At 60.3% G+C, this 20,782-nt stretch overlaps 1 protein-coding gene across 7 annotated transcripts in view; it reads left to right on the top strand.

Annotated features, from left to right (window-relative positions):
* The window catches only part of MEGF6 (multiple EGF like domains 6), a 100,640-nt gene that overhangs the window by 16,481 nt on the left and 63,377 nt on the right, over positions 1–20,782 (top strand). For all 7 annotated transcript variants that reach the window (XM_025285794.3, XM_025285793.3, XM_025285791.3 and 4 more), the window contains exon 4: positions 3,634–3,738. In XM_025285794.3, the coding sequence (XP_025141579.2) occupies positions 3,634–3,738 (105 nt within the window). The remainder of the gene's footprint in view (positions 1–3,633; positions 3,739–20,782) is intronic.

Raw genomic sequence — 20,782 nt, 5'->3', positions numbered from 1 at the left:
CTTCCCAGGTAATGAATCCGTCTGCCGATGCAGGAGACCTGGGTTTGATCCTGAAGTTGGGAAGATCCCCTGGAGAAGGAAGTGACAACCCACTCCAGTATTCCTGCCTGGAGAATCCCCTAGACAGAGGAGCCTGGTGGGCTACAGTCCATGGGGTCGCAATGAGTCAGACACGAGTGAGCATGTACGAGCCACCACATGGAGCTTTTACATTTTTCTTTTCCACGTGTCCCATGGGTCTGTTTTCCTACCTGCCTGCTCTTCACACACATGGCTCCTCTTTCTTGTAGAGGAAAGCAAACGTCCTGATACGAAGCCTTGGTCTGTGGCTCCTGAGCTCCATTTCCACAGCTGTGAGTGTTGCCTGTGGTCTTCCTCACCTATGGGGGGTTCTCTTGGAGGGGTGTTGAGTGACAGCGGGAGAAGTGGGGGGCTCCTGGAGGTATCCCTGACCACCACCCACCCGGTGGAGGGATGGGGACCCACAGGTGCTCCACCATGCTGCCCTGTCCCTTTGCTCTGGGTGCCCAACGCCACCCCATGCCACCCAGAACCCCCGGTCCCAGGCTTCTCTCTGTGGTAACCCTGTCTTTCCAGCATCCTATGAGCCTGGGTCCACTAGGAGCACCCTTCTCAGTTTGGGTGCTTTGAGCACCTTTGTTTTTAGCTTTGAGCACCTTTGTTGTGAAGCCTTTTCTTTTTTCTGTCTGAGGATGCGCTGCCCTAGACATCCCTTCTGGATCCTTAGCGCCTGCCTTCCCCTGAGGGCCTTCCCGCAAATAACTCTCACATCTCACTTGGCCTGACATTTTTTTGTCTCTTTCCTCTTCATTCAACAAAGTTTATGGAGCACCTTCTAAGTGAGGGTGTGTTGGTGGCACCAAGGAAGGCGATGGTGCTGGAGGCGGGCTTGTGCCCTGCTCCCAGGGAGCCCAGGCCTGCGTGGGAGCTTAGCTGTCGCCTTTCTTAAGCGCTGGTACACTGGGAGGTACAGCCTTGCAAACTGCAGGGCGCTGTGGGCGCTGATTTGCCTGGTGGCTTGGGAAGGCTTGGGGCTTCCCTGGTGGCTCAGACATTAAAGCATCTGCCTGCAAGGCGGGAGGCCCAGGTTCGATCCCTGGGTCTGGAAGATCCCCTGGAGAAGGAAATGGCAACCTACTCCAGTATTTTTGCCTGGAATATTCCAGGGACAGAGGAGTCTGGTGGGCTGCAGTCCATGGGGTCTCAAAGAGTCAGACACAACTGAGCGACTTCACTTTCTTTTCTTTCTTTCTTTGGGAAGGCTCCCTGCGGAAGGGACCTGTTGTCCAGGCACACAGCTCTCGGGGTCTGACGGGTGGCTGGGGGGCTCTGTGCCAGGTCGATGGGAAAGCCACAGAAGGGTTTTCAGCCAGGGGCCTGTGATCTGATTGTTGCCATGAAGGAACATGATGGCTGAGCCATTGAGAAAGGACAGGGGTGAGTGGGACCAGCTGAGAGGACTCCAAGGGGATACTAGAGGTGGCTTCTTCCAGCCTGACCACAGAGACAAGTGTGGACTCCAGGTGTATTGGAGGTGGAGCCGATGGGCTGGCTTTGGATGGGACCCGGGGCGAGAGTGAGGCCAGCTCCCCGTTTCTGGCCTGAGCCCTTGGTGGCTGTGATGCTGTGTACCAGGTCAAGAGAGGGGTGTGGGAGCAGGGAGTGGGGTGCTGTCTCCCCCTGAGCTCCGGAACTGACCATGGAGGGGGGCACAGGCAAGGTGCTGTCCACAGGGGCCCCCAGGCTGGCATGGACCTGGCAGAACCCGCAGAGGCTCCTGGGGGTGGGCAGAGTCCCGGGGCGAGCTCCAACCTGGATACTTGGTTCCCCCACGATTGGAGGGGTGGCCCATCGTGGTGGTTTGAGGCTGAAGGTCTTCAGGATGGTGAAAACTTCTTTAAGATGTGAAAAGTAAACACAGCTGGCTTCCCTTCCTCCACAGAGTCGCCCAAGTCCACAGGTTTGGGGCCCTCGGCAGTGGGAACTCTGGTGCCACATGGCCTGGGTTGGCCCCACGCCCGGACTTACCTGTGCAGGTTCCAGGGTCACGTGATTCCTCCTGCTCCCCTGTGGCACTGCCTTGTCCCCCAGCCCCCCACTCCCATCGCCTTTCAGAAATCTCAGGGAGTTTGCCAGGTGTGAGTAGAGCCAGCTGGGACCCCGGCAGGGTGGCTCGAAAGGAGGGATCCCTCCAGGGCTGGGACAGAGGCCCGGATATGGAACAGAGGAGGAAGAATAGGCTCCCTGAAAAGACCTGTGTCTCCCTCAGCCAGTCCTCCTGACTCTAAGTCAGAAAGCCCTGGGCTCATCTGTCCTGGGATGGTCCCTCGTGGACTAGTCCCTGCTCAGCAGCTGCATGACCTGGGGCCACGTGCTGCATGTCTCTGAGCCCCAGTCTCCTCATCAAGGGCAGCGCCTGGTCCAGGGGGATGCTCAGACTCATGTACCCAGCCGGCGTCCCTATCCTCCAGGTCTCCTGCCCTCCAGCTTCTCTCCCTGCTGGACCCGTGGGTCACGCTGGGCTCTGGGGTGCCTGGGGAGTGTCCAGGCCACTGTTCAGAGTGTCCACTCACCCAGCAAGCACCCCAATGTCTTTGGACTCAGGGCCTGGCTGTTGGGGTTGTGGGGATGGGAGCAGAGCCCACCTGCCCTGGCCTTGCCCTCTCCTGTGTGGATGTGGGCCGGGGGTGGCTGCAGAGACAAGAAAACTCATGCTGAAGCCCCTGGAAGCACCCGGTCCAGCCTGGGGTGGGGTCCTTTCTGTGATGGGGCTGGGACTGGACCTGCCCTTCCATCTAGGGCCCCTGCCTCTTGGGCCAGCCGCTGCCTCCTCCATGCAGTGGCCTGGCACTGGAGGGGGCGGCTCAGTAACCCTAGGCTACCCCCAGGCTGTGGGTTTAGGTGTAAACACAGCTGCCCCCAGGGTGACCGGTTGGGTCCAGCTGGGGCTTGGGTGTGGGGAGAGGGTCTGGGAGCAGGGAGTCTCCTCTGGAGAAGGCAGGGGAGGCCGGCTGCTCTCAGCCCTGACCTTTTGCCTGGACCCTCTTCTTGCTCTCCCAAGGCCTGGGCCAGCATTGCCCCTCCTCCGGGGTGGGACCAGTCTGGGCATTTCCACCAATGAGATTTTGCAGGGAGGGGGCCTCAGCCAATCTCTCAGCCTCCTTCAACTGTGGGCTGCTCCCCCTTAGCCCCTCACTACCCACCCTCCTCCCATGACCCCCTCCCCCCCGGCCTCCCCAAGAAAGTGCCCTGGAACTCCATGTCCCACTGAAGTGAGTGGGGTTTTTTTTGCTTCACCCAGAGGGGCTTCACTGAACCCAGACCTGGCGGGGATGGCTCAAGCCCTGGTGGAGGGGGAGCGGTGTGTGACCCAGGACAGCAGAGTGGGGCCAGTGACCTGCCTGGCTGTGGAACCCTTCCCCAGGGCCCCCACATGGTTCCAGGGCTGGAGTGGGAGTGTGGGGAGCTGTCCTGTCTGTCCAGAGTCTGGGTCCTGTCCAGGCCTGAGGCCTCACCTTTTGGGGAGACTTAGGGACCTTGTGTCCTGGCAGTGGACTGGGGGTGCCTCCACGCCTCTGCCCCTCCTCACACGCCTTCTCCCTCTCTCCACAGCCGTGTGCAGCTCCGGCCTCTGCTTTAACGGCGGCCACTGCGTGTCCGGCTCAGCCCAGCCATGCCGCTGTCCCCCTGGCTTCCAGGGTCCTCGCTGTCAGCATGGTGAGTGGTGCACCCTCCAGGTACTCCATGCCAGGGAGTGTCTGATGGTTGGGGGTGGGGGTCTCCGGTGCCCTGACCCCACTCCCTGCAGTCCCCTGAGGGTGTTGAAAGGAGGGGCAATGCTGCAACCCCCTTTCTCATGGATGCTTCTGCACCATCATCAGAGTCCACCACATCCAATAACGCCCTCTGTGGATGGGGACAGTGGGCATGGAGACAAACAGGCATGAACCAGGGTCCCTGGGTCAGCTGGGAAGCGGCTCGTCCCAGGGGCCCCTGAGCTGTACCCTCACCTGCCAGGGGCTCTCGTGTCCTTCGTGTCAGAAGTTGGGGGACATGGTGCCCTACCTTCACGCCTGCAGACTGGATCCTGACCCGCTGACAATCCACCCCCCGGCAGTGTCCTGTGGGGACACTGTGGGTGTGGATGAGCTTAAAAGCAGGTGCTGGGGCGAGGGGCAAGGGCAATAGAAACTTTATAAAGAAATACAGATAAGTACATGAAAAGTCATCCAAAGAACCTGCAGACCTCCTCCTAATTTCTTGGCGTGAGCCTCCCTGGTGGTCTTCTGCTTTGTTTGAGTTACTTACCCGACCGTGTAGCTCGCGGGTCCTGCTGGAACAGGGCATGGAGCTGCGGCCGCCGTCGAAACGCTTGAGATGATTTCCGCTGCTTTGAACTTGCTTCTGCTGAGCAGCTGGGGGCCTCTTCCCCATAGATGCTGGGGCGTACATCCTGTGCATGCTTTAAGGCTCTGGATGCCAGCAGGCAACCGGAGGGAAACCAGGAAATTGTGGGGGACTGGGGCCCCCATTTGTAGGGGGGACCCCCGTGCTCTTGCTGTTCCCTGTGCATTCACATGTGTGTGCCCCCAAAGCGGGGGCTGAAAGCAGGGGTCCTGGGGAGGTGCTGGTCGAGTTCTGAGCCTGGCAATGGTGCCCGGGGTACTGGCATCATTGGAAAGAGTCGGCAGGCTCTGACTGCTCATTGAATGCCCTCTGTGAGGCGGAAGGTCCTGCTTCCTGGGCTCTGGGTGCTGGAGTGCTGCTGTCCGGCCACGGTGTGAGGACCACTGTCTCCCTTCCAGGCGCTGGGGTCCCGGCTGCGTACCCTGGACCATCAGGGCTCCAAGCCTCAGTCAGGCCTCCACGTGGATTTAGAGCCTAAGCACCTCTGTGGGCTGGACAGAGGTGACTCCACCCCACACCAGTGCAGGGTGGGGTCCAGGCTGGGGTGCAGGGGCCTAGCTGCCATGCGTCACCTCTTCTCAGGGTATTTCTGATAGCCGCGGGTGGGTGTGAAGATGCTGGGCTGTGTGGTCAGGGCGAGAGGGACATCCGGCCTCGAGCTGCTGTGGGGTGGTCCCTGGGACTGGGCTGTGCCTTGACAGTCAGCAGTCCCGCAGTCCCTGCTGCCCAGGGAGGGCGGTGAGGAGGTAACTGTGCAGTGTGGCCTGTCCTTGGCCTCGTCCTCAGGAAGCAGCCAGGACACCTGCCCCCTGCCCTCGGGCCAGGCTTTCTCTAGGCCCCTCCCCTTCCGCCATGCTTTCTAGGGCCACTAGTCCTCCCACCACTCCTGCCCTGACGCTCTTTCCGAAGCCCAGCCCTAAACATCACTGACAGGTGCTCCTTTTGTCCTGAGCAGCACCCCCTTCCTGTGAGACCTGACACTCGGCCTCCTGGGTACCAGAGGGTGCATGGCTTGCAGGGGTGAGGTGGGTGTGGGGCTCGTCATCCAGCAGGTGCTCTGCAGCCAGCCGGGGGCCCCCTAGGGCAATACCAGCTGCTGGACTTGGAGACCCACACTTGGTGCTCCTGGTGGGGAGGGGCCCGTGATCACAGGCTCACACACTCCCTGGTCTCTTGGAGTCTGGGCTCCAGGCTTGGCTTTGCCTCCAGAGCAGCCCTGCTCCCGTGGTCACTTACGGGTGGCCTCTCGGGGTGGGGGCACCTTCCTGTCCCTTCCCACACTCTGCCTGCGTCACTCCCTTGAGCCCTAGCCTAGTCTGCTTCGTGGAAGAGGAATCTGGTGTTAGGGAGGTCTGGCTGCTGCTGGCCGCTCAGCAGAGCTGGGGCTGGGGCCTGGTCCAGCCCAGTGAGCACCTTGAACCTTCCGGCCATGCCATCTCTGGTCACGGTGCTGGCCCTTGGTGGGGGCAGAGCCTTGTTGACATCTGATTGGGAGGAGAGGGCCAGATCCCCACGTCCCCTCCCTGCTCACCTCCCAGGCCGGAGCGTCTGCATGGGGAGAGGTGAGGGGGCTGGCCTGTGACAGCCCGTGGCCCTCCAGGGTCGGGGGCCTTCCTGGGAGAATGGCCAGTTGTAGTAACAAAGCTGTAGGGTGGCCCCTAGGCCTCCTCTTAGGATACCATCTCCTGGAAGAAATGTCTGGTGTGCAGAGCAGGGATGAGGTCTGGTGTGCAGACCTGGTGTTCAGGGTTTGGTGTACAGGGCTGAGTGTGCAGGGCTGGGTGGGCAGAGCTGGTGTGCAGGACTGGGTTGGCTGTACAGAGCTGGTGTGCAGGGTTGGTGTGCAGAGCTGTGTGTGCAAAATTGGGTTGGGTGTACAGGGCTGGTGTGCAGACCTGGTGCAGGGTGAGTGTGCAGAGCTGGGTGTGCAGGACTGGGCTGGGTGTACAGGGCTGGAGTGCAGGGCTGGGTGGGCAGAGCTGGTGTGCAGGGTGGGTGTGCAGAGCTGGGTGTGCAGAGCTGGGTGTGCAGGACTGGGCTGGGTGTGCAGGACTGGTATGCAGGGCCTTTGAGCAGGGTTGGTGTGCAGGGCTGGGTGTGTGCAGACCTGCTGTGAGGCCTGTGCCCCCTGCAGGGCCGCTCCGTCCCCTTCCCGTCCATCCATGCTGAGTTTGGAGCCGGCAGACCTGAGACCTGGCACTGTTGGGCATGTTACTCACCGCCCCCCCAAATATAATTGATTCCAGTTTCAAAAATAAAAGCCATATTTTTTTTTCTGGTTTCCCAAATACTTTCATTTGAACAAAAGAGTAGGGGAGGGAGAAAGGAACTCTGCTGATGGTGGGGAGCAGGGGGAGAGGAAGAGCCCTTCCCCCGCCTGGTACCCCTCCCCTCACCTTGGGCCTGCCTGCCCACCTCTGCCTGCCGCCCCCTCCGCTCCTTGGAAGACTTTCTGCAGGAGCCTCAGGAGCACAAAGGGAGCCTGTGCTGGCAGGGCCTGGAGCTGGGGGTGGAGGCTGGGGCAGCACAGGCCCCTGGTGCAGTCTGCCCAAGGGCGGCTGTCTGTCCAGGCTGGGCATTTCGTCATCCTGATGTGCCTGTGGGCCTCAGGGTAACGCACCAGACTCCAGCTCCCCTCTCTGTTTGGTGGGGATGGAACAGGGGGATGTTTGTGCAGGTCCCAGGCATCAGTGCAGGGGAGGGGCAGAGTGCCCTGGCAGGGTGGTGGTGACGTTTTCTCCCCAGAGGTCTGGCCATCGAGGGACCTAAGGGATGATGGGGGTGGGGATAGGGTGGTGATGGTCCCTTGTCCTGGGGTCCCTGCACACCGGATGCCTGAGCTTCTGTGGGCGAGTGGTGCCCATGTGGCCTCTCCTTTGGGATAGCCTGAGGTCAGGACACCCCCCAGGACCACCGGCCTCCTTGCCCTGAGGACCGGCACCTTCGGGTTCCCCGACCCTAAGTGGGCTCCAATGATCCTATTATAGCATCTGTTCCATCAGCGAGACTAGGAACAGTTTCCACCCTCTGAAAATACAGCTTTGTCCTCCCTCTGCACCCAGAGTACAGCTGGGTGCGGCTTGGAGTGAGTGATGGCAGAGGCCCCTCCCGCCCATCCCCCAGATCTGCTGGGGATGATCTTGTCATAGCCAACTGGCCTTGACTCTTTCAGGAAAAACAGGCAAAAAGACCACACTTTGGAACGTTGCTCTGTCACTAAGTTGTGTCCAACTCTTTGCGACCCCCTGGACTGTAGCAGGCCAGATTCCTCTGTCCTTCACTATCTCCTAGAGCTTGCTCAAATTCATGTTCATTAAGTCAGCGATGGCATCCAACCATCTCGTCCTTTTTCATCCCCTTCTCCTCTTGCCTTCAATCTTTCCCAGCATCAGGGTCTTTTCCAACAAGTCGGCTCTTCGAATCAGGTGGCTAAAATACTGGAGTTTCAGCTTCAGCATCAGTCCTTCCAATGAATATTCAGGGCTGATTTCCTTTAGGATGGACTGGCTTCATCTCCTTCTTGTCCAAGGGACTCTCAAGAGTCTTCAGATTTGAACGCATCAATTCTTCTGCTCTTGACCTTCTTTATGGTCCAGGTCTCACATCTGTACATGACTACAGGAGAAACCATAGCTTTGACTAGACGGAGCTTTGTCTGCAAAGTGATGTCTCTGCTTTTTAATACACTGTCTAGTTTTGTCTTAATTTATCTTTCTCTAGTATCATAAATCGGAGAAGGCAATGGCATCCCACTCCAGTACTCTTGCCTAGAGAATCCCATGGATAGAGGAGCCTGGTAGGCTGCAGTCCATGGGGTCGCTAAGAGTCGGACACGACTGAGCGACTTCCCTTTCACTTTTCACTTTCATGCATTGGAGAAGGAAATGGCAACCCACTCCAGTGTTCTTGCCTGCAGAATCCCAGGGACGGGGGAGCCTGGTAGGTCTATGGGGTCGCACAGAGTCGGACACGACTGAAGCGACTTAGCAGCAGCAGCAGCAGTATCATAAATAGCCGCTGGTCATTTCTTGTGACCTGGTCTCTACTGACCTCAGAGAAGGAGAGCGGACTCTGAGGTCCAAGACCCGGGTAACCTCTAGGTACTTCTTAGTTCAAGAAGCTTAGGCCCTGGTCCCTCTGGGCCTCCGTTTCCTCACCTGTCAAATGGTCAGATTGAGTCTGTCTCTCAGGCAGCTCTAGGACTTGCTCCTGGGTCCACGGAGCTCTCAGGGCACCAGTGCTAATGTGCAGCAGGATGAGTGGTCTGGAGGGCTTCCTGAAGGAGGTGGGCCTGTGGGTTAGGCTTGGAGGTGCAGGTGGACCTGGGTGGCCTTTCCAGGTGGGAGCAAGGCAGGGGCAGAGGAGCAGAGTGGAGGGAGGTAGTCGGTTTGGCCCAGAGGAACTGGTGGGGACAGAATCAGAGACGTAGGGTTCCCCTCTGAGCCGTCTGGAATGACCTGGAACCTGGGGAGGGGCAGCCCTGGGGACCTAGGCTGGCCTGCCCCTCCCCCACCCCCTCTCTGCAGGGAGAGGCGTCCGTGGTCCTGCCTGGAGCCTCAGGCCCAGGCCTCCTCCTTTGAAGGAAGGAGCCCGATCCCCACAGGAGCAGGGGGTGGGCGGGTGGGGTCCAGGGAGTGGCCCCGAGTGGCTTTGGGTTCTTGAGGGGGAGGCCCTGGTCTCTGCCAGGAGGCCTTGGGAGCAGGCGGCTCCCCCTGAGGGCGTGGGGGTGAGAGGCAGGCCCACGGGTCCTGAGCCCCTGGCCTTGGCTCAAGGATGACTTTGTTTCTAAACTGGGATAATTGATGAATGGAGAGGAAGCCGCCCCCGGGCTGCCCTTCAGTGGTGCCCACTGTATCCGAGGGTGGGAGACTGACCCCTGGCCCGAGGTCCAGACACTGCCAAGGGCTGCTCTTGGCCACTGGCCGGGACCAGGCCTGGGACCTGGCTCTCCTCTGCCTGACGGGTGTGCAGAGATGCCAGCTCCCCCAGGCCCCTTGCCCTGCTCTGCCCTCCCCTTGCCCCCACCCTGGTGGGCACTGTGGCCTTTGGCTCTCACACACGCCCGATTTAGCTACACTGAACCCCTCCTTTGAGGACAGTTCCCGAAATCTCCAGGGAGATTTTTCCACTCCCTGTGGGAGCTGGCGCTGGGCGTCTGCTGGTGGCCGTTGGGATGAATGGAGGGGGTGGGTGGCTGTGGCCATGCCCTCTGGCCCTGCTGGCCTGACCGTCAGCTAGGACAGGTGTGGCTGCTGCCCTGTACTCGGGGGTCTGTGTCTCTGCAGGGCAGCGGGTCTACAGACCGCCTGCTTCAGGACAGTCCGGGGACCCCCACAGGCAGACTCCCAACTCCTTTCAAAGTGTCTGACTCTGGGAAGGGGCTTCGTGTTCGCTCCGCGAATCCTTTAATTACCAGGTTCATCCCCTGCCCCCCCTCAACCACCCACAAAGGCGCCTCTGTCTTTGCGATGACTGTTCTCCAGGCCTGCTCTGCACACAGTGGGGCTGTGGGCCTCTCCCAGGGCTGGCCTCTGAGATGGGGTGGTCTTCTAATGACATAATTACAGCAGGATCCACCAAGAGGCAGGCCTTCTGGGGCCCCAGGGGCCTGTGAGCTCGCCCCCACCCGCCCCATGCCTTCCCCCTGGGTGTTTGTAAGTGGATGGCACAAGTGCCCCTGCCCACGCAGGACCTACCATCTGGGCAGGATGGAGGCTGGGTCTGCAGAGAAGGACAAGCCCTCCCAGCCTTGCTTGCCCAGGGCTGCCCCAGGCTGGAGCCCCACCCATCCTCTTGGGTGGGCTCCTGAAGGGACCGTGGGAACCTGCCCTCTGCCTTTCCCTGGCTTCGGCCACAGAGCTTGTCCGTGCTCCTGGGAACTGTCCCAGACCCTCCCAGTGAAATGCCCTCTGGGCTGCAAGGGCCTTCCTTGGCGTTCCCTGGGGTGGGCTGGGGGCTTGTCCCATTTTACAGATGAGACCACTGAAGCCTGGCAGTTCCTGAGTTGCCAGGGTCAGTGATGTGCTCAGGGTGGACAGATGGCTTCTCGGTCCCAGCAGGGCAGGGTGGGTTGCGCGTGGAGGTCCCGCTGGGGTGAGGGAGCCTGGGGAGTTTGTGGGGCATCTGTGCAGCCTGCGTGCCCACTGTGGGTCCCCGACTGTTGCTGCCTTGGGACTGACAAGAATTGGGGTGCAGGAGCCCTGGGTGTGTTTGGGGTTGAGGGGCTGTGCCCAGGCTTCTGGCTGACCTTTTCTGGTAGTCTGCTGGGCTGGTAAAGCCGGGCAGCTGCCCACTTGCCAAGGGGCTGCGGTGTCTGATTTTCTAGCCACTGGCTGGCTGCGGTGGGTGGCTTGGCACTTTCTATTCTGGACACAGGAATGGCTGGGCCATGCCGGGTGGGGCAGGGGTGGGGGCCCAGAGACCCCTCTCTGCTCAGACGCCTCTTGCTGGTCCTCCTGCACCCACACTGGCTCAGGCTTTCTCTGCAAGGGAGGGGAGCAGAGGAGCCCAGCTGAGGGGCGGGAGCTCGATAAGACCAGGGCCTGCCCCCACCTCCCCTGCTGAGGCCTCATGGCCCTGTGTGCTGGGCTAGGTGGGGACACCCATGCCAGGAGGGGCTGAAGGCTGGGCATCAGGGCAGCGTGCATCAGGGGTTGGGCACAGGGGCAGTGGAGGGGGCTGGAGGGGCCCCAGGAGGGGAGTGTGGTGTATGGGGGTCCCTTTACTTGGGGGCTCTTGGCCTGGGCACTAGGGAGAGGCTCTCACAGGCAGGCCATGGGTCACTGCTCCCTGAGAATCGTGTGTGGAAGGGAACTCACGCATGAAGCCTGAGCCCACCTTCCAGGCCCGTGTGGACACACCGTCCTGCTCTGGCTGAAGGGGCGCCTTCCAAGGACCCCCTGGGGTATCCAGGACCACGGTTCACGCCCCCTACTGTGTCGGGCCCCCTTCTCATTACCCAGAAGCTTGCTCCTCCCCCCACAGTGGGAGCTTCTGTGGTTGGCACTCACTGCTCACCCTGGAGCCCTGGCACCTTAAATAAGTCAATAAAATGTAGCAGCTGCAGAGCAGAGCTGTTAGTCTCAATTCCTGGAGAATTTCTGCCTGGGTCCATCCGGTGCTCAGGAGCCCGTTTTGGGGCTGGTGCTGCCTCCCCCAGCAGTTGGACCCCTCAGCTCGGGTGACCACGCCCCTGTCCCCCAGTCCGATGGTGCCCCGAGACTTCGTGCAGGGGGCTCTAAGGCAGCGGGCCCTGGAGAGCCGAGAGCCCCCGACGCTTGCTGGGCTCCTGGACGGACGTCTCATCCCTGTGTCCACTCTACCTGCGGCGCCGCCTGCTGAGCGCTGGCCGCCAGGGTTGTAGTTGTTGTCGTTCAGTTGCTAATTTGTGTCTGACTCTTTGCGACCCCATGGACTGCAGCACACCAGGCTCCCCTGTCCTTCACTGTCTCCCTGAGTTTGCTCAAATTCATGTCCATTGAGTCCTGTGGTGCAAAGTCCAGGAAAGACCCCGACTGCCCACTTCCAGGATTCCTGGGGCCGTGCCTGCCTCCGTGTCCTGGCAGGATAATTAATGAGGGGTCTGTGAGCGCAGGAGCTGGCATCCTGCAATCTGGCTCGGGTTCTGGCGGCCCCCCGCATTCCAGAGCAGGGCCTGGCCTCTGAGCCCCGGTCGGACTGAGGCCTGGGCAGCATCACACGGAGCCTGGCCAGCTGATTACGGGCAGTAACCGCAGGAGGAGGAGGTGGCGGCCAAGGGCGCCGACAGCCTGCTAGACTGGTCTCCAGCCGCGGCTGGTGCGGAGGAGCTGCTGTCCAGGTCGATCTCCCAGCCAACATCTGCTGTGCTGGGAACCAGGAGCGGCACAGGGAGGCGTCACCCACCATTCAGGGTCAGGGCGAGGTTAGCCATCCGCGGAGGCTAGCCCGCCCTGGAATCAGGGGTCTCAGCACCGAGGAGGTCTCACCCCCACCGAGCCCCAGGCTGCTGCCTGTCCTGCTGCTGTTGAGGTCCCACAGGACTGCGAGGCCAGAAGTGGGCACCAGCGGTTCCTGGAGCAGGACGTGGGGCAGGTGACCCACACACCCATGCACAGGTGTGATCCCCCCAACCCTGACTGGGGACCCTCCCCCCTCCCCAGGAAACCACAGTGCATGATGGCGTGTGCAGACCACAGTATGTGAACCTGGAGGTGAGGAGACCCGGACAGTTCGGTCCCACACGTCATTTCGGAATGCTCTCAGACAGCATGAACTGGGCTTGCCAATGTCCTGGCTTTGCCTTTGTCATCCGTGGGCTCCTGTCCAAAGGGCTGGCAGTGCCCTTCCTGCTCAGGGAAAGGGAGGGCGTGTTGGCAGCACACTCGGCCAGGACCACCGGACCATTCACCGGGAAAGGCTGAGCTCCTCTCCGGCCAGCGTGTCCATGCGCGTCCCTGACGGCAGCCATCCCACACAAAGGGTGCGGCCACACGGCCCCTGGACGTTTGCGCTCCAGCTGCGTCTGGGGAGGAGTGTGGGGCAGACGGCATTGTCAGTGCTGGCAGGGCCTCAGGGGCCCGCCTGTGTCCCATGACACTCTTGAATCCCCTGGGCCTTTGTGCCATTCCTGGGGACTGGTTCCCGTGCCTGGACTTTGGGTCTGCCCGCCTGGAGGTCAGGGCAGCAGGTCTGGGAGCTCAGGCCTCCCTCGGGACTCCCTCTGGGTGTCACTGGTTACTGCGTTTGTTGAGGGGCCGTAGGGGAGGTTCAGCATCAGAACCCCAGCTCCCAGTCCCAGCTGTCTGCTCCCCTTGCACTCCCGCGTGGCCCCTTCTTCCTGCTCCCTCCCGTGGGGCACGCTCACCCCCGAGGACCCCCGAGGACCACGTCACCTTACAGCCTAAGTGCTTGCTCCCACACCTCTGGATCAACCCCTCCCATGGGCCGTCCTCCAGGCTGAGGGCAGGCAGGCTGGACACGAGGGCAGGCCAGCTCTGGGCTGGATTCAGGACTGACCTCCACCTCGCAGGGTGATTGAGCTGCTCTCCCTGTGGCTGGGCCTCTCTGGGTGCCCCCTGGGAGCTGAGGGACCACGGGCGGGTGGAGGTGCCTATGGAAGAGGTGGCACCGACGAGGCTGCCAGTGCCCAGTGCAGGCCTCCAGCCTGTACCAGGGCCTTCCTCCTGCACCCCAGCTGGGAGGGTGGCTGGGCATTCAGGGCTCACCCTGCCTGACCCCAGGGTGGGGGAACTGTGTGCATGGTCATCACCCTCTAGACACCATGAGAGCTCCAGGACTGGGTGCCCAGGTGCATGTAGCTCCGTGGGTGCTCACACTTTCTCAGCTAAACTCCAACCCGGGGAGGGGGGTTCAGGATGGGGAACGCATGTACACCCGTGGTGGATGCATGTTGATGTATGGCAAAACCAATACAATATTGTAAAGTAAATAATAATAATAATAATTAAAAATAAATAAACTCCAACCCAACTAGCTCCCTACCCCAGCCAGAGCTGGTCTGCCCTCGTGTCCCACTCTGCTAGTAGGGTTTCCAAGGGCCCGCCCTCCTGCTCCGTCTTGCATCTGAGAGACTTGGCTCAGGCTGAGCCGGGCGGCCTGCTTGTTGCCTGGCTGAGCTGCAGAGGGGGCAGGTGTGGACGCAGCAGGGTTGCAGACTGTGCTGGCTGCTCTGCTCACACTCCCCCGGCCCTCCTGCCTCCAGGAGCGCATACCATGTTGGCTGAGCATCTGGCTTCCCACGGGAGAGGGAAGGTGTCAGGGCTTCTGACTCTTTCTGTGGCTCGTGGTGGGGACGCCCCACCCCAACTCACCAGCCCCAGGATGTACTTATTAGATTCACAGACACAGAGCCGTCAGGAAGAGCCCCGAGTGCCTGGGCCTTCAGGTTGGAGGACCTGAACTTGGGCCCCAGTCCGTCACATCCCAGTCTTCCTGGTGGGCTGTGGGACGGTGTGTCTGGCTCAGGCAGCCAGCAGGGTACAGAGCCTGAGTGGTGGGGTGAGTGGTCTTCACTGTGTCTCTCTGTCCCCGTGGGTGCGATGACGTCCCTAGGGACTAGGAGGGCCATCCTGGGAGGCCTGGGAAATGCTGGCCATCATGTGGTTAAGCACCTGCTGTGACATCTGGAAAGTAGGGGGGCTCATTCCTACACACTGTGGCCAGATGGGGAGCCTCTGGGCTCTGGCTTGGAGGGTCCTGGGTGGTGTGTCCTGTGACCTGGGAGCCTGGGACTGCTGGAGTGCCTGGAGGCTGGCCCTCCCCTGGCCCCAGAGGTGACAGACACGCCTGCTCCCCTGGCCCCAGAGGTCACAGACATGTGCTCCTGGTGAGGGTGGACAAAGGCAGGCAGATGGCATTGGGGTGGGGGCCGAATGTCCTCAGGAATGGCATGGGTGCCCATTGCTCCTCATCTCAGACCCCCAGTGAGGTGGGGATGAGGGGAGTGTTGGAAGGGCTGCACCTCACAGACAAAGTCATCCCACCTGGCTCCCAGCAGCAGGTGTGGAGGGGCCTAACTTGTGCCATTTCCAAGGCCAGGGCTCCCGAAATGGAACAGAGAGCTGGGCCCCATGCCTTAGACAGCTGCCTTGCATGACTCCTGAGCAGGGCATTTCCCCAGGGAGTGGGGACTTGATTTCCCCTGATGCTGTGGGTTGCTACTTCTTCCGGGTGGCTGCTCCAGCCTGAGAACCTAGGCCCCAGGTCAGAAGTGGCCAATGGATGCTGCCCAGTCCAAGCCCCTCCTTTTACAAACTAAATGTTGCACAGAGAGGGGGCGCCTCTGCCCAGGGGCCCTCTCTGTGTGTGCTCAGGGAGGGCAGGTGGTCCCTGCTGGGCCCTCTGCACTGTTTGAATGGATGGATGGATCCATCCAGTGGACGGATGATGGATGGATGGATGGGTGGATAACTAACATGGGGATCTGTGGCTAGGTCCACTGCATACCTGCCAACACCTTGTTCTCTTCCTCTGGACCCACTGGGGTGGGCAACTGGAAAGTGATGGAGGACCCAAGGTGGGTGGGTGAGATCAGACTCTGGCCAGGAAGATGCCACCCGTGTGCCAAGGGGCACATGCCCAGTGGGATGAGAGAGTGGGCAGCTGGCCCTGTGCGCTGAGTGGTGTCCACCTGGGCTTCACCCCGTGCGAGGCAGGTGTCGTGCACAGGGGCCAGGCCTTGCATCCCTGACCTTTCTCTGTTAGGCCCTGGCCTTGGCCCCCAGCTGGCGCCGGCTTCTGAGGGTGGTCCCGGCTCTTGGAGCCCCTAGAGGAGTTGGGGGGAATCCCAGGGACTGGCTGGGAATGTGGGCACCCAAGCACACAGGGCCTCTTCTCCCCCCACTGTGGACCCCCAGACTTTCAACCCGGGGCTGCCAGCTGCCCCCAGGGACTCTCAGCCCTGCCTGCCCTCCCAAGGCCTCCGTGGCTACAGGTAGGCCCAGAAAGAACAGCCCAGGCGTGAGGGACCCCAGAGCCTCCTGGAAGGGCTTCTGCCCCAGCTTGGGGGTGGTGCAGGGAGGAGGGGCCCACCTGCTCTCCCCTCGGGGTGGTGCACTGGCGCCCCCTGGTGGCAGTGACATGCCAGCACAGGCGCAGGGGGCTGCCTGGAATTTGCGGTCAATGGTGGGCGCCAGCTCCTCCACTCCCTTTGCCATCCCCACAGGGGATGCTGGTGTCACCTGTGACGGCTGCCGAGGGACACAGCTGGGAGAGAGAGGCTGAGACCTTGGCGAGGAGTCCAGGGGCACGAGTGTGGAGGGGCGGTCTGGGTGCACGGCCTGCACTCAGTCATGCACTCACTGGTTCATTCATTGATTCATCCATCCGCCCCAGCAGTCATTGAACCCGCTGTGTCCAGGCCCCATGCCAGGGACTCAGCTGTGCACGGGGGCCAGTGCAACCCTGGTGGCTGGGTCACCGAGGCCTGCTGGGGCATGACCGGGCGTCCCTCAGCGACCTTGCTTGCTGCACATTTGTGGTGCGTGCGCTTCCGTCAGGATGCTGAGAGCTTTGCCCCGGGACGGGGGAGCAGGCTCCCGAGTGCTGAGGCCGGAAGTCAGGCAGCCATGGTGGCTCGTGCTGAGGCCAGGCTGGTGGCCAGGGTGACCCCGGGCCAGGGCAGAGAGACTGAGGAGTCAGTGCAGAGGGAGAGGAGGTCCCTGTGTGTCCAGGCGAGGAGAGGCTCCATGTGAAAGAAAGAGGGGGCTCCTGAGGTCTGGTCCAGGAGATGGGGTGGAGAGCAGCGATTTCTGAACTCTTGGAGACCAGGGTGGGAGCAGTTGGTGGGAACGTGGGGCTTCTACTTAGGCCTCTGTGCCAGGAGGGGTCCTCTGGACAAGGGGTTTTGCCCCAGGCCCTGGGGAGGAGCAGGCATCTGGATGTGTGCCTGGGAGAGGCCACAGCCTTCCCTTCTCAGACGTGGAGGGCACTGCAGGGCTCGGGCTGCCGGATGCGCCAGCCACTCTCCAGTCTGTGTGCCGATCTGCAGGGTGGAGGCTGGACTCGCTGGCCCGCTCGGGCCCCGTGGATTCTAACACTCAAAGCATCAGCTCACTTCTCCTCCTCGGGGCTGTCTGGAAGCTGCAGGAGGGCTCTTTGCAGAAAACAGAACTTCCGTTCAAATCCAGATCTCAGACGAAGTAATCATCACTGTTGAATGTTCCTTCGCTCAGCAAGCATTCTTCCAAATTTATTTGTTGACTTTTATCACGTGCCAGGCACAGCTGGGGGTTGGCCATGCCATGGCTGCTGAGCCGACATGGCCTGATCTCAGGGACCTTCAGGTCATGGGGGTCAGAAATCCCACTGCCAGAGGTGTGATGGAGGCTGTGAAGGGGACGTGTAAGCTGGACCTGGCCCAGGGTTGGGGCGGGGCAGCCACCCTGCAGGAAATCCCCAAACCCTCCATGTGTCCATCTGTTTGAGCCCATAGCTCTGGGATCTGCTGGAACCAAGTGTGGGGCTTAACACCAGGTCCTGCAGGGGACCCCTCTGGGGAGCCTTCCTGGCCAGGACCCGGAGCTCTTGGGGAAAGCGAGCGGCCCGCTGGAGAATGAGGCCCAGGAGGGGCTAGCTCCCTCCTTGGGAGCCAGCCTCCTGTCTGGACAGGGGCAGGTCTGGTGGAGGGGCTCCCAGCAGGGCAGGGGCTTGGCTGGCCAGAGGCTTAAGAGTGTCCAGGCCCTGGATTTCACACCAGGGTTTGGAGCCCAGCCGAGCACTCTGGCCCCAGGGTGACTGGGCTTCCGCTAGGGCCCCAGCCCGGTTCCCAGCAGGGTTCTGAGCTCTGCTTCAGGAAATGATAGAGAAATGCCAGTCCCCACCGCCTGCCCCCACCACAGTTCTTCCTGATCTTGACTTAGAAAGAGGCAAAGAGAGGGCACTGCACTCTGTCGTCCAGAGCAGAAGGTGTCCAGTGTCAGGGCCCTCCCTCCATGGTCAGGACCATGCTGTGCAGGCCACTGGGCTCGGGACTAGAGGGGCTCTGGGGGACCTCACACAAGCTCAGGAATCAGAGTTCTTGGTACAGAGAGAGAGACGCAGATGCACCCAATGCATGAACACAGGCACACACCCACATGTGCACATGCATGCACCCACTCCTGCACACACACTTGCGGAGGGCACGTGCTGAGAGTGTGCCAGGCTCAGCGCATACCACCCTCCCCAGCCTCGCCCCCTGCCGTGGGGCAGCTCAGAAGCAGAGGCAGAGGCCGGCCTCCGGCTGCAGCCCCATCCCTTCCACCAGAGCATGAAATGGCCCAGGAACTCGGCTGTGGAGGGGGAGTGGAGACCTGGACATTGGGGAACCAAGGAATGTCCTTGGCTCCCTTCTGGGCCTTTTACATTTTGTCTTGTTTTCTGGGAAACAAATGGAAAAAATATCCCCGTTCCCACATTTTTGGAGGCTGATTTGTATAAACAGACCAGACCCGATAACTTTCAGAGTAAACAGAGAAACTGTCCGAAGTCGGGCCCTGGGGCCTGGGCTGAGGGCAGGGGGTGACGGAGCCCTGCTGGTCCTGCCGGGGCTGCTCCACGTCCTTAAGGGCCTTAATGATGATAACTCCGTGCCGACTGCCTGTGAGGGTCCTGTTCGAGCACCTTCCACCTGACCTCCCATGATACCTGCCCCCAACCCCATCTTGGGCCTGGGGGGCTGGCTGGACCGGTGGTGGGAGTCCCCCCTTAGCCCTTGTGCCCCCTCCCTTCACTGGGTTCCCCAGAGCTCCCCAAAGCCTGAAGTTCCTTCGTCCTCCATGGAGCCAGTGGCAAGGAAGCGGTCTCCAATTCTGAAGGCCATCTCTCCTGCTGGGTGGGGTCTGCTCTGCACCCCCTGCCCACTAGAGGCAAGTACTTTGTGAGAACTGGCAGCCTCACCTGACTCTGAGCCACCTCTGCACTGGGGGCTCACTGAGCAGCCAAGAGCTGAGCCTGCCTCGCAGAGAACAGGAGAGGCCTGGGGGAGGGGAGCCCAGTGGTGGGCAGCCCAAGCCAACCACCCACTCTCGACCTGCCCCTGTGACCTTCTCCCAGAGGGGACCACCTGCTGACCCTGAACCCCAGAGCAGGTGAGGCCTGTGACTGTTTCTGGGCGACCCAATCTTGGTTTCCATGGTTGCCCTGGAAATCACAGATGGGGAGGGGGTTGACTGGCCCTGGGAAGGAATCCTTGACCTTCGGGGAGCTCTCCCCTGGGAAAAACTTGTGAGCAGCTCAGTGTTCTCAGACGCATGCTCTGAAGCGAAGAAAGTGCGTCCGAAGAGGATACGTGCTGTGTGCTTCCAGCCAGCGACATTTGGGAAAAGGCAAAACCATGGAGGCAGCACAAAGACGGGTGGCTGCCAGGATCTGGGGGAGGGGAAGGCCAGGTGGAGCACAGAGGGCGTTCAGGACAGTAAAGCTCCTCCATTCTTTGCTGTCATGGTGGATCCATGACCCCATGCATCTGTCAAACCCACAGGACGTCCAGCAGCAAGAGTGCTGCTCGTGCAAACTGCCAGCGTTAGTTAATAATGACATCTCGGTACGGATCCATGTACTGCAACAAATGTAGACACAAACGTGGGATGTTAGCGATAAAGTCGTGTGCACCGGGGAGACGAGATTACAGAGAACGCTCTGTGCTTTCTGCTCAGTTTTTCCAAAAACGTGAAACTGCTCTAAGAAATAAAATCTATTAACTCCAAACAAAAGATGAAGAAAGAGCCCAGCCTTCTGGACCTTGGGGACTGGCCTTGCCTGACCCCGTCCTGAGAATGCCCCCCCTCTCCTGGGTGGGGCTGGCGCCTCAATTTCTTTCTGCACTTTATCTGGGTTTTCTTGGCATATTGCTTAGCGCACCTTCAGAAGCCTCACTTACTTTGTCCCCTGAGGACGGGCTCCGCGGTTTCTGGTTCCCTGTCTGGTCCCCTCTTTCCTTAAGAGCCACTGGTTTGTAAGTGTTATTGTTACAGGCATCTGGAAGCTGAACTGAGGGATCAAGCGTCCAGGGTCCCAGTGTTGTCCATCTAAAGCCTCTGAGCAAGAGGGACCCTTTCTGTCGCAAGGCCAGTTTCTCCATCAAACTAGAAGAAACCTCCTACTGGAATGCAGTGGCCTTACAGTGATGGTCAAGACCGAGGTTCCTTTAGGGAGCAAGTAGCTGGGCCTGCTGACCGTCCCCATCATGGTCATGTGTGAAGCCCACAGAGTTCCTTCTTCACCTGCTGGCTCCCAGGCACTGGGTTTGGACGGAGTTGGTTTCATTGCAGACCTTCCAGGTGCAGCAGTGATGGGGTGAGAGGCACAGAGAGGTTTTCTAAGGTGTTCAGCTTTAGAAGGAAGTGAGAAAGGAGACTGAGGAGTCATGTGTGTGTATATTACCAATTTTTGTTCAGTTGCTAAGTTGTATCTGACTCTTTGCAACCTCATGGACTGTAGCACGCCAGGCTCCTCTGTCCTTCACTATCTCCCAGAGTTTGCTCAAACTCATGTCCATTGAGTCCGTGATGCCATCTAGTTGCCTCATTCTCTGTTGCCCCTTCTCCTCTGGCTCTCAATCTTTCCCAGCATCAGGGTCTTTTCCAGTGAGTCATGCGAGGGTGGCGATGTCTGTTACTGAGTCCAAGCTCACCCTGCTCGCTGAACGATAGGCCAGTGAATCCAAGAGGTGAGATGTTGAGGCAAAGAAGAGACTTTAATTGGGGAGAGATGCCAGGCTAGCACCTCAAAATAACCATCTTACTGGGGTCTGGATGCCAGGTTCTTTTATAGATCAGAGAGAAAAAAGCAATGAGGAACTAAAGTCAAAAGGCAGAACAGAGGGAGATGCAGTGGGGAAGTAAAGTGAAAGGGTCTTCAGTGTTGCAAAACA

This window comes from Bubalus bubalis, chromosome 5 (assembly GCF_019923935.1).
Source record: "Bubalus bubalis isolate 160015118507 breed Murrah chromosome 5, NDDB_SH_1, whole genome shotgun sequence".
Classification (NCBI taxonomy): Eukaryota; Metazoa; Chordata; class Mammalia; order Artiodactyla; family Bovidae; genus Bubalus; species Bubalus bubalis.
Note: the sequence above shows the minus strand (reverse complement) of the source record. Positions and strands in the feature narration are given on the sequence as shown.